The sequence below is a fragment of the Trichosurus vulpecula genome, chromosome 9, assembly GCF_011100635.1.
Source record: "Trichosurus vulpecula isolate mTriVul1 chromosome 9, mTriVul1.pri, whole genome shotgun sequence".
Classification (NCBI taxonomy): Eukaryota; Metazoa; Chordata; class Mammalia; order Diprotodontia; family Phalangeridae; genus Trichosurus; species Trichosurus vulpecula.
Genome location: NC_050581.1, coordinates 63,387,233 through 63,401,239, shown reverse-complemented (window position 1 = coordinate 63,401,239; position 14,007 = coordinate 63,387,233). Strand labels below are relative to the sequence as shown.

General features: G+C 39.5%; 1 protein-coding gene across 1 annotated transcript in view; it reads left to right on the top strand.

The window, feature by feature from the left end:
• LOC118832131 (BDNF/NT-3 growth factors receptor) overlaps window positions 1–14,007 on the top strand; it is a 180,520-nt gene that overhangs the window by 94,938 nt on the left and 71,575 nt on the right. Inside the window, exon 5 of the mRNA XM_036739561.1 lies at window positions 4,290–4,524. Coding sequence (XP_036595456.1) covers window positions 4,290–4,524 — 235 coding nt within the window. The remainder of the gene's footprint in view (window positions 1–4,289; window positions 4,525–14,007) is intronic.

The following is a 14,007-nucleotide window of genomic DNA, read 5'->3' as shown; positions in this document are numbered from 1 at the left end:
GACAGAGAGACAGACAGAGACACAGAGATAGAGACACAGAGAGACAGGCAGAGACACAGAGAGACAGAGGGAGAGCAGGTGAGCACTTACCTGCCTGTAAGTGTCCTGTGCTTTAGGAATATCAGTTTGGCAACTGTTATGATGAATGGATTAGAGAGGAGAGAGTGTGGAAGGAAGAGGTGGGGGTGATGATAATTATCCAAGTTAAAAATCATGAGGGCTTGAAATGGGGTAAAGACCGTGAGTAGAGAGATCTAGGTGGATGCGAGATGTTGTAGGCATAGAATGCACCCAACTCCAATTCAATTCAACAAACATTGATTTGGTACCTTTTAGGGCAGCTAGGTGGTGCAGTGGATATAATGCCCATCCTGAAGTCAGGAATACTCATCTCCCTGAGTGGAAATCTGGCCTTATGCACTTACTAGCTGTGTGACCCTGGGCAGATCACTTCATCATGTTTGCCTCTGTCTCCCAAATGAACTGGAGAAGGAAATGACAAACCGCTTCAATATCTTGGCAAGAAGACCCCAGATGGGGTCATGAAAAGTCAGACACAACTGAACAACAGTGTGCTAAGAATTGTGGGTATGAGGGTTGAGGAAAATGAGGCGTCAAGGATAACACAAGGTTGCAAACTTTGGTGACTGGAAGCATGATGGTGCTCTTCACAAGAACAGGGATTGGGGGTGGGGGAGAGGGAAGGGGAAGAAAAATGATGTTTCTGTTCATTGCTTCTACTTCCTTACCTACCTCCGAATTCCTGACCTCTTAAAACTGGTATCTGACCCAGCTTCTCAAATGATACCAGTCTCTCCAAGGTTATCAACAACCTCTCAATTCCTAAATCAATTGACCACCATTTTTGAGATTTCTTTGGCATCGACACTGCTAGTCATTACCTCTTCCTGGATAGGATATTCTCTCTTCCCCAGGTTTCCCATGATACCACTTTATCTTGGTTCTCTATCTACTTGTCCTAGTTAGATCATTATCTATTTCCTCCCCCTGCTATGTGAGTACACCAGGTTCTCTTATCCACATAGACTCTTTCTTGGTGATCACGTCAGTTCCCAGAGGTTCTATTATCTTCTGTAACCAAATGACTCCCAAATCTACATGGCCAGTCCTCAGTCCTTTCCATCACCAACTCTTCTGCTGGGCATGTCTTCCTCATTCACCTAGAGGCATCTCAAGTTCATAACATACACGATGGAACTCATCTTTCCTCCCAAACCCACCACTCTTCCTAACTTCTCCATTTCTGTGGAGGGTGCCAACAACCTTCTAATCACCCAAGTTTGTGACCTTGTAGTCATTCTTGAGTTTTCAACACTGCTTGGTTGCTATATCTTGTTGGTTCTACCTCCATAACATCTCTCACATCCATCCACCTTCTTTCCATGCTCATGGCCACCACCCTAGTTCAGGCCCTCATTACTACTTGCCTAGACTGTAACCATAGCCTCCTAATCAGTCTCCTATCCTCCAGTTGCTCCTTCTCCAATCTATTTTCTACAAATACAATATCAGCAGAGTCATATTCCTAAAGCAAAGCTTTGACCATCTTACATCTTTGCTCAAGAAGTTTCGATGGTTCCCTATTGCCTCTAGGATAAAATACAAACTATTCTGTGTGTGTTTAAAGCCCTTTGCAGTCCAATTTCAACTTATCTTTCCAGACTGTTCTCCTATTTCTTCCCTCCTCAAGCACACTGCATCCCAACCAAACTGGCCTGCTTGTTCCTTATACAAGACATTGATTTCATCTTCCATCTTTATCTCCTGTATTTAGAATGCTCTCCTTCCTTGCTTCTGACTCCCATAAAGACTCATTTCAAGTACTGCCTCCTACATAAGAGGGAAAAGGAAATAAACATTTATATAGTGCCTACTGTGTACCTGACACTGTGCTAAGTACTTTATAAATATTCATCCTCACAACAACCCTGGGAGGTAGATGCTGTTATTATCCTGATTTTACAGTTGAGGAAACTGAGGCAAACAGAGGTTCAGTGACCTACCCAGGATCACAGAACTTTAAGGCCTTTCCCAATCCCAGCATCAAGTTAATATCCTCCCTACCCTTGAGTGTGTTTTCTGATGACTCTTACTAGCTATTTATCTGTATACATGATGTTTCCTGCCAGTAGAATGTAAGCTCCTTTGGCCCTGTACCTGTTTTTATTTTTGTCTTTGTATGCCTGGCTCCTAACCTAGTGCCTAGAACATAGTACCAAGTTACTAAATGTTTGTTGAATTGAACTAAATCTAGTCTAACTCTCTTTTTGTAGGAAACTTAGGCCAAGAGAAAAGTAACCCTAATTAATTGAAAAGAAAGCATTAGAACTCAGCTCTCCTGACTTTTAATATAGTCTTTCTACTATACTGGGAATTAGGAGACCCAGACCCTCTTCCTTTTTCTGCCACTAACCAGTATTATGATTTGGGGTGATTCAGATAATCTTCCTTGATCTTAGTTTCATCTGACAAAATGAGGAGATCGGATTAGATGACCTCTGACCCATTTCCTGCTCTAAGATTCTGTCATTATCTTGCCTAGCGTGGAATTCAAGTTGGTTTTTTTTCTATAAGCTAAACTGAATGATAGCAGATGGTGATAAGCTCTAGAGGAATTCAAAGAAGGTTACCAATATGGAATGGAAGGCTTCCCAGAGGAGGTGGGCTTTGACCTGGCTTAAACATAGGTAATAATTCCCTGAAATTTGTCATGAGATAACTAGCTTTCTAGTAAGTTTTAACTATTTGAGGGGGAGGGGCCCCCATTTTTAAACTGGCTCATCTTGCTGTCTATTTAGCTTAGGTGCTTTAACATACATTTGGAGACAGATCTTCCTGTATATCCCCTGAAGAGCCTTCTCCGGGGAGATGCTCCTCATCTGAATCAGGACCCTGGCCTCTCCTGCTGACACTGGTGTTTAAATCTGCAGAGGCAGAGTGAGCCTTTTCCTGGGTCTGGGAACAGTGCCTTCATTTCTTGCCCTGTAGTGCCACCCCAGGTCAGTCAGGGAAAGTGAATCTGAGGATGAGGAGAACCTCCTGGCTCTCTAGCATATACCATTTCAGCATTGAGGGAGCTAGGACTGCAGTGCTGAAGGTTATAAGCAGCCCCAGCTCTCTCTACTGAACTGGGTTTAAAGACAAGCACGTTGGCACCCTCCCTCATCCCCACCTCTGCAACACACACACGTATTGTCATATACCTTGTGTTACCAAACAGCTGAAGGTGAGGATTGCCCTATGATGGGGGAGGAAAACAAAGGAGGCAAACCATTGCATTAAAAAGAAAGAAATAATCTAAAAGGGAATGCTTTAAAAAACTCTCAAAAATCTCAGTCAAAGAATTAATTAGTTGAGACTCAAAATAGCGTGTGTGTGTGTGTGTGTGTCTTGACAAGTTCATGGGGTGAGATTTGGGAAGGAAAGGAGAGAGAAGATTGCCATTTTTTTTTCATTAGAAATGCATCAAGTCCAAGCTCATATGCTTCCAGTGACCTTGGTGTATTTTTTTCTGAAGGAGAAAAAGGACAACTTGGAAAACCTGCCTGGCTCTCTACAAACAAGTGTCAGTACTAGAATGGGATAAAAACATTAATACTCGACCTGGGATTCTTACCTTTTGTTTGTTTCATTGACCCCTTTGGCAGCCTGGTAAAGACTATGGGCCCTATCTCAGAATATTTTTTTAATTCAAAAAACAAAATACATAGGATTACCAAGGAAACCAATTATATTAAAATAGTTTTTTTGAAAGCAAATAAGTTCATAGACTCAATGTTAAAGCCTGCTATAGACTTTGTGGAAAGAAAACAATCTGCCATCCTTTTCAGTGGTGCTGGTATGTTTGGTGGGGTGAGGGGTATGGTGGGAAGGGAGGCAGGGTTTGTGTTTATGTTTTGGGGAGCAAAAAGAAGAAAAGCAATGTTTAGGTGTCCTAAATCTCTATTTTTCCAATTCCTGATCATATGCTTACCCCCTTTGACTTTATAGGGGTCTCCTGGTAAGCACCCTGAACCCCTGAATAGTTTCTGAGCGTGTTGGGCTTTCAGAAGGATTCAGACACAGATGATACTTGAAATTCCACAGGCTCCTGGGGAATATTTGCCATGGAGGGAAACATGGTCAAAACATTTTCATTGTCTTCTGTATATGCCAAGCATTTTTTAGTAAACAGGCATTTGATTCTTTAGTTCTGGTAAGAAGCACAGTCCCAATATGACAAGTGGAATATGGCTCCAGGAACCCTTATCTATATGTCATCCGTGCAGGGCCCATGGACCAGATGCTGTGCTCATGGCAGAAGGCAACCGCCCCACTGAATTGACCCAATCCCAGATGTTGCACATTGCTCAGCAGATTGCCGCTGGCATGGTTTACTTGGCATCCCAGCATTTTGTGCACCGTGATCTTGCCACCCGGAACTGCTTGGTCGGAGAGAACCTGCTGGTGAAAATTGGTGACTTTGGGATGTCCCGTGACGTGTACAGCACTGACTACTACAGGGTGAGTTGCTACTCTGGATGTTAATTAATAAAATGAAGCTTTTATTGTGGTCCTTTCCGCGACTGATGATAACACAACCTTCATGTTTAGATGACTTTCCTGACAGATTTCTATATTTGGGGTACGGGGAGGGAAAGGAGCAATCTCTCTTGGTAGTAGGATACAAGTACTTGGGAAGATTTTTGAGAGACAAATCCAAGAACTGATGATCTAGGGGATCTTAGCTTCCATGAAAATATGGCCACGTAGTTACAGAATGATCAGTCTTGGCCTCAGAGGAGCAAGGTGGAGGAACTATAAGTATATGATATTTCATAAGCTGTTAGAGGTAGTTGATATATCAGTTGGTTTTCCCTATATAAATATGTGTTATGTATAACTTGTTTTATTCATAAAATTATAATGTTTGGTAGATGTTTTTTCCCCATTTCATTTCAAGAGAGGTCTGCTGAGGTCGGGGGGGGCCTATCTGGAAATGATGAAGGCATAATGCAAAAGGCATAAATTAAACTTTAAAAGAAAACAGTCATGATGTGTATAAAGCGCTTTGTGGGCTCGCTTTGTGAGCACTGTGTCAGTAACAGCTATTATTATTAGGATACAAGGAACTTTCACCTGAGGTTAGAGAAGAATTGCATTTCTTTTTCTACAATGATAAGTATTAGGCTTTGGAAGGCCCCTTCTAGAGAGTGTTGGTGTTACTTGGAGGGGGCCATGTATTCTGGTTGATCTGAAAGGTTCTGCCACTCACCTCTTATAACCAGCTAATGCTTTCTACTTTGGTTGTTTAGACTGCCTGTATACCCTCTCAAAGCTTGTCCAGGAGTCTACCTGTGATTCCTACCCCTGGAGTCACTAATGCAAGGGTTCTTAATCTTTTTTGTTTCATGGAGTCTGGTGAAATCTATAGATTCTTTTTTAAAAATTATTTTATTTTTAATTTACGGAATAAAACAAGCATTTCTATAACAGTATAATATATAGTATATGTAATGCTATATATATTATATACATAGCATAATAAACATAGTATAATAATACATAGTATGATAAACATAGTATAATATATAGTATAATAAAAAAGACAATTGCACGTGAAACTGCAAATCTCCTAAGCACAACTTGTTAGTCCTTTCAAATATACAGAACAATAACACACATAACAAAACATTAACACAAAACAATAACACACAAATAACAAAATTATCATGTCAATTTCTTTTTTTTTCTTCCCGGCTCCTGTCCTAGAGATGGCTACCATTAGACTCAAATAGTTATATATGTAAAATTATTCCGTACATCCTTCCATTTATCAGTTCTTTCTCTGGATGCAGATAGCATCTTTCTTCATATGTCCTTTATAGTTAATTTGGGTATTTAGAATAGTCAAAATAACTTATTTATTCAGTTGTTCTTAAAACAATTCAGCACAAAACAAGTAAGTAAAATACATAGGACCATAAAGGAAAACCATTATATCAAAATCCAATAACATACACATATGTATATGTGTGTATACTCATACTCCCACATATTTATAAGTTCATGGACCCCTGCACTAATAAGTTATAGAAAAATGGGGGTTTTATTCATCCAGGTGAGACCACAGTAACCTGGTATCAGCCTTCTAGTTTCCATTAGGTCCTAATGATTAAAATCATTAACACCAATTAGTTTATTAGCTATTTTATCTTTGGATAAATGAGGGACAAAATTAAAACTGGAAAATTTGGGGAAATATTGAAACTATTGAAAAACTCTCCCCTCTTCCCACCCTCTGCCGTACTACGTATTTCTTTAGAGGGAGCATGGGACGAAAGGGGGGAAAATGAAGAAAAAATAGACCTATACAATACTTACTTTTAAAAGATCCTTTGGCAGATCTAAAGTCAGTTTACTAGTTTAGGGGAATAACAATGTATGTATATAACTTGGTTTGCTCATAAAATGGTCATGGTTAGTATATTTAGAGATGTAATGGCCTGAGGAAAAACGCAAAAACCAGTATTTTTTTTAATTATAAGCAGAAACTAAGAAGTCCCTTGGGAATGTACTTTCTCCCCTAAATGTTTCTGTCCCCATCCCTGCTTCTCATCTCTAGATAAATGGAGGACAAGCACATTTCAGTTGATGAGGAAGAATGGAAAGATAGCCAAAGGACGGGAGGGACTCCCATAAGGGTATTGGAGCAGGGGAGATCAATAGGGTAGTGGGTTTGGGGGACAGTGTTTGGTCCAGAATTGGCCTGGACACAATGCATGGATAAATAACCTCCACCATAGGCAACATGCATATGACCCTCTTCACTCCTCAACACCAACCGTTTTCTCCTCCACCCAATACTAGAAGTCACTACCTTATGTTCCTCTCCTTCCCGCTAAGTAGGCTTTCAGGATAAGAACTAATATATCTATATATGATATATAAATGATTGATAAAGCTTAATGTGCACTCTGTCTCAGGGGAACTTGAATTTTAATAGGAAAAGCTTTAAATGAAATGTATGTGTTTCTAATTGTGTAATTTTGAGAATCTGTGAATTTAGGAAGGGGAAGTCTTTTGGGAGGGGATAGGTTCAGAAAGGTCGCACTGCTTAGATCCTCTGGAAACAGAACCTGTCTCTGAGTCTTATTACCCTGAAATTTCTGTGGAAAATTGGATGTATGCATGGAACAGTCAGAATAGGTAGGAAGAAGGGTGTTAGTTCTGTGGTTGGTTTGTTTTAAATAATTGTGATTAGTTCTGAGTAGCATGAGATGCAGTTTGTGCCCAGAACTGGGAAAGAGAAGGAAAAGTACATGGCCAACCCAAGATCAAAGCTGGAAGGAGATTGGATTGCAACGGCACACTGATGGATACTGTTTTCTTAGAATTTGTATTACCAGTATTGTGTTTAAAATCCTACATGCCCACCCAGTGCTTTAGTAAGTACAAGGCCAAAAGAGGCGCTGCAAACTCAATATAAGAGCAAAGAATAATTTTGTTGTGGGTCTTGGCCCATTCCCAGCTTCAATGAGTACATGGAACCTACACAAATGGCTCTTAGGATTAGGATCAGGAAGAATGCTTCCCCATCTTTTCTGTTATGAACTGTTTTTAAGGTTTCTCCTGGGTTGTTTAGATATACACTATGTTTGGTGCTGCCAGAGGGAATAAGGGTCAGTGTGTGCGTGTGCATGTGTGTGTGTGTGTGTGCGCGTGCCTGAAGCAGTTATGGGGCCAGTCATGATTTGGGATGGCTGGAAGAAGGTTCAGGTTGAAACATAAAAACTTTGTTTTGAGTCTTTTGATATTATTGGCTTATTTGTTTTTTCTTCCAGAAATGTAATGGAGTGATTTTTCCCTTTGTTTTGATGTCTTTTGTATTGGTTTTTGTATCATAGGCATCTCCGAGTACAGTCCTCCTCCTCCATAGTCTGCCTCTGAGATATGTCCACAGGAATGGGACCTCCTTGGTCAATGTATATGAATAATTTAGTGACTTTTCTCATATAATTTCAAATTGTTGGCTAGAAGAGTTAGACCAAGTCACAGTTCCTCCAACAGTGCGTTAATGTAGCTGTTTTCTCATAGCCCCTCCAGCATTTACTGTTTCTGACTTTCATATGTTTCCCTAGTCTGGTGGTTCAGAGATGAAACCTCTGAGCTGTTTCAATTTTCATTTTTTTCTTAATATTTCATGGCTTTCTTGATGGTGATTACATCTCTGAGATAGATTTGAGCATTAAGCAAAACCAGGGAAGGCACTAGCGGAATAAAATGCTATTCTGTGTACTACAGCATGGGAATCAGCCACATGGCGTATTTTATTGTCACAGAAGGTCACAGCTGGAAGGGACCTTGGAAACATCTAGTCTAACTTTCTCCTTTTACAGATAAGGGAACTGTGGCCCGTGGAGAGAAAATAATTTGCGTGCCTAATGTCAAATATCTAGTCATTGGAAGTCTTGGACCAGGCCTTCCAATGCCCATTTCAATACTCTCTCTACCAAATCAAGCTTTATTCAGGATCCTATCTTTATGGTCTGTGCATACATATGTAGGTATACAGGTACATGCACATATGTACACAAATGTATACAAATATGTACACAAATATACATGCAATGTTTCATTTAATTCATAGAATTAAAAATCTAGCTTAGTTACAGGGCCATGAAATATTTCTGAATTGTTTTAATTTGAGGAAATACTCCCAGGCACAAGATGTTCCTTAATTTCTTTAATGAGTGAGCATATATGAAATTACTTTAGTCCCAGAGAAATGTCCCACATGTTTCCTTTTTCATTTTCCCACAGCCCAGATACCTGACCAGAGCAGTTTTCAAAATGTGCTCTGGGGGCCCCCAGGAGTCCCTGAGACCCTTTCAGAGAATCTGCGAGTTCAGAACTATTTACATAATAATACTAAGTCATTTTAATTTCTAGCACAGGAATTATCAATAGATAGAACCCACATAAACAAAAGCTCTTGGAGGTCCTCAATCATTTCTAAGAGTGTAAAAGGAACCAAAAAGTTTGAGAAATACTTTATTTATGCACTATTGGTCCCATAGCATTACAGTCCTGCTCATGCTCTAACTTCATTAATGCTTTGGGTTGCTGCTGCCCACAACCTGAAATGTTACCTCTTCACCTATCTTGTTACATGTCATTTACTATCTGTACCTAGCCTAAAAGAAACTTATAATAGTTTTTAGTACCATTCACCCTACCCTAAATCACAGTAGTGATCCCTTTAGTCACCATGAGTTGTATGCCCCTTTTCAGCCATGTAAAACATATGTGTTCTGCATGTGCTTTCATGTATATCCATTATAGTCATCATTACCAGGTAGTAACTATCATTGTTACTAAAATAATTTTCATACAGTATTATAAATGCGTGGTGGGCATATAGGGGCTCCAGTATATTCAACAATATACTGGATACAATACAATATACAATATAAATGCAGAAAGCGATTTAAAGGATATCATCAAAGAAATCGGTGCCTGGAAAATAAAATGGGCCAGTCATATAGCCAGAGCAAAGGGGTAACAGGTGGATGGCTTGTGTAGCAGGCACATCATGTCCAGGGTCCTAGAGAAAGGCTTTTAGTATGTTGGGTGAACTTTCAGGGGAGGATCTGTGGGAATTTATAGATAAGAGCTGCATAAGATAAGAAACCATTGATCAGTTATGACTGGCTCCATTGAAGGGAAGACCTACTTTAATGAGATTGTAAAGCCAGCGACATTTTCTGAAAGCACTATGGGATTCATGTTATTAACAATATGCTCCTTGCTCTCACTGGGGCGGATTCTTTATCAGCAAATATTGTAGCCCATCTATACCTTCTCATCAGGAATCAATGTGTGATCATTGAAATGCCAGGAAAATTTCCCAAGTGTAATCTAACCCATTCTCTTCTTTTTCAGTTCTGGGCCCTGTTTGCCCAAATGCAATCCCTGCCAAAGATATATGTATTAATGGACTGACCATCTAATAGCCTGTCATAATTTGGGTGGCATGAATTATTCATCCACTTGGTTTTTCCTATGTGAATTGCTAGGCTGATTTCTTTTAAGTGGCCACTTAACTCATTATGGAAACCTCATAGTATTCTGGGACCTGTTGAAATCTGCAGACATTAGGCTAGTGGCCATATCCATCACTTGTAAGGATTCCTTTATATCTATATCAGAATCAAATGATTTTCATCAGTGACAGAGTAAGAACCCCACTGATACAGATTTCAACTTGCATGGGAACTCCACTGCTGACCATAACCCAGCTATGATTTATAGTCTTAGAGACCCATACAGGTTAAATGCCTGAGACACTGTGAAGTTAAGTGACTTGCTTAGTTAATATGTGTCAGGTGCAGGATTTGAACTTGGATATTCTTGACTCTAAGATTAACATTCTATTTACTATGTCTGCTGTATACATAAACATGATAAACTTGCATCCAGATAATTAGAATGGGAAGTTTTGGGGTTTTTTAACCACCTTTCACCAAAAGGCTGAGCCTCTTACCCTTGGTTGCTGGGTAAATAAAACTCATATTTTGTCCATAGTTTTGTGCTGTTCGTGGTGGAAGGCGTCTGTATGGCAGCTGCTGGCTATCATAAAGAAATGGGAAGCTGCTGCTGTGAGGTTTCAGCCCTGTTGCAGCTGAACTAATTATATATTCACGATGAAGGGAGCAATCTGAGAACCACATTTGCATTGAAACCAGCCTATAGAGCTGACCAAAATTACCCTAGCATTTATGTTTGATGAATTGTCTTAATTAACAGTACCAATCTTCTATTTTGTAGTCTGTTTCTTCCCCCTCCCCATCCATGGGCAAAACCTGACCTTTAGGAAACATCTGAAACCAGATTTCTGTCACACTCTGCCCTTCACAAAGCTAGCCTCTCACCATACTTGGTCATTAGCATGCAAAAGTGGTGCCATTGAAAATACTTTTATATGCATGCACTCATAGTTGTTGAATATTGGTTTTCATGATGATGTCATAGTAAGCAGGAGCTAGATACAAGAACAGGAGCTCAACCATAGGAAATTCTAACCAACGAACACTTCTCTGGTATGGGAGAGAGTACTGGATTTGGAATCAGAGGACATTGGCTCAAATCTTAGCTCTTCTACTTACTACCTAGGAGTCCTTGGGGCAAGTCATTTAATCTCTCTGGTCTTCAGTTTCCTCATCTCTAAAAGAGGAAATTAGATGACCTCTAAGTTCCATTCTGGTTCTCCATTTATAATGCTGTGATTTTTCCTCAGCCTTCTTCTTCAATGATAGCTTGGGTCTGAGAGGTTTTTTGCCTTAGTTGGTCCATTTCTCAAAGGAAAAAAAAACATCAGTAAATGGAGAAAATTGAAAGAAAATACTATGCACATCTTAGATAAACAAGGCCATTATCAGAGTCTAAAAGTATTAGAATGATGTTGCTACTGGCAAAGGAAAATAATTAACCTTCCAGTACTCAAATATTTATTGACTGCAGAAAGAAATGAAATCCACATCACCCAAAAACCTCATTAGTGTTAATAGTATTATCCTCTCACCCCACAGCTGATTTAACAAATAGAATGTGCTGATCTGCATTTCACCTTCTTTCCCTTAACCCTACACATATTTTAACAAGATTGCTTATGTGAAGCAAAAGAGCCAAACACTAGGCATCAGTATGGAGGAGGTAGGGCATGGGCAATTCACCAAATGGACAATCCCAATCACCAAAAGCTAGCTAGCTATCATACTTCAGAGGGTGATAAGAAAATTACATTTAATATTAGAGGCTACCTTTGGGTTATTTTTGCTTCAAGTCTCATAGATGTGTATGCAAGAGACTTGAATTTACAATGAAAAAAAAAGTTAAATAACCTTTCACAAACTTGGGTGGCATTGAGGGTCCTTTGTGATGGCAGCCAGCAGTGAAAGTCAGAAACTTGGTTCTGGAGCACTTTCAGAAAGAGTCTGGCTCTTTTTCAATAGAACCTCCTCTCCTGGGCTTGCAAGAATGCTCACCTGCTCTGCATTCATTATGATTGTGGAGAAGCTTCCACTGGGAGCACTTGAAACAAGGCACAGTTTAAATCAGAGAGAACAATGCAGTCTTTCCCTGGGAGAGGAATTGACTGGAGGACATCAGAATTATTTTCTATGATTTAAAAAAAACAATTGTTACCTCCAGTCCACAATATTTGCACAATAACAGTTTGCTTCCTCACAGAGGTGTTCTGAACCTGTCTCCTTAGGTTCTTTGTGTTAAAATGGCTGCAGAAGCATGACATGGCATTCATTTTGTGAAATTATCTTCCATATGTCCTTCATCTAACAACAGGAGCATGCCTGTTTATAGGAATCCAACAGTAAGGGATAAATTGACATTAAATGCAAACTGAAACTACATTATGCTACATTTACAAATAGGATCGAGTTCCTAAATTTTAATACATTTGTGTTTAATATCTTGTAAGACAATGGGACTGTTGATTTCAAGGTTGAAGGAACATCTGAAGCCATTTGATCTGCCCCTCTGATTTTACAGATGAGGAAACTGAGGCCCAGTAAAGTTATATAGGTAGTGAGTGTCACAGGTGCAATTTGAGCCTAGCCCTCTGATGGCCAGAGCCAGTGCTCTTCCATTTTACCACTATCTAAAGACTGTTGAATGATCTAAAGAAGTGAATCCTAATACAACAAAATGTTGGGATCTCTACCATTACACAGCTCTTTATTTAAAAAATAAATTTTTAAATATACCTTAATTTACCTTAAAGGTCTTTGTGTGCCTTTCAGGCTGAGGGTGACCATGTGAATCCCAGTGTCCTTCAACTCACCTGGGGAGTAAGAATATGTAAGAACAGAGTTGAAGTGGATCTTCAAGGTCATCTAGTTTAACTCCTTCATGTCATTTAATATTTAATGTTTTATTATGAACTCAAACATAAGCAAACAGAACAAGAGAATTCTGTCTGAAACCATGAATCTCCACAACACAATAGTACCAACCCTGTCTTGCTTTTCTCTGTCCCATTCTGAATTTTTTTTTCTGCTCGTATATGTACTGTTTTTATATTTAATCGATGTTTTATTTATCTAAATTTAATATCATGTCTGGACTACATCTTCACCCATTCCCCCCACAAAAGCCCCTCCCTTATAGTAAATACGTATGGCCAAGCAAAACAGATCTCCATGTGGGCCAATCCTGAAAATGCATGTCTCATTCTGCACTTTGAGCCCATCACATCTCTGCCAAGAAGCATGCTTCATCACATCTCTCTTCTAGGGTCATGACTGGTCATTGCCTTGGTCAGACTTCTCAAATCATAAAAAGTTGTTTTCTTTTATAGAATTGTAGACAACGGATAAATAATTCCCCTGGTTCAGCTCACTTCCTTTTTCACCAGCTTATACAAGTCTTCTCAGGTTTCAATGAACCTCTCTCTTTTGTCATTTCTTACAGCGAAAAAAGATTCCGTTACATTCATATACTATAATTTATTGAATCATCCCCCAGTTGATGGGCGCCCATTTTATTTCCAGGTCTTTGCTGCAACAAAAAGTCTTGCTATAAATATTTGTGTTTTACAGATGGGTCCTTTCATTCCGTCTTTAGCATATATGTTTAGTATGGTATCCCTGAGTCCTAGGATATACATAACTTAGTGATTTGGTTGATTTCTTTCCAGAACCAACCCCTTCAATTAAGAGATGAATGAATGATTCAAAGCTCAGAGGAATTAAAGAATGGACCAAGAGCATAAGTAGAAAAGTAGCAGATCTAGATTCAAACACACTTCCTCTAACTCCAGATCCACTCCACTATTCCTCCGCTGACAGTAGTCATTGCCCGTCCCATTCCGCTGTTTGTCGATAACTCAGTTTCAATGCAGAGCCGAAGGATAGGAACCGGGATTGATGGTGATTGTAAGTAGGGTTGAGTGTGGCAAAACCAGTAGTCATCCACTGTAAAGTAAAA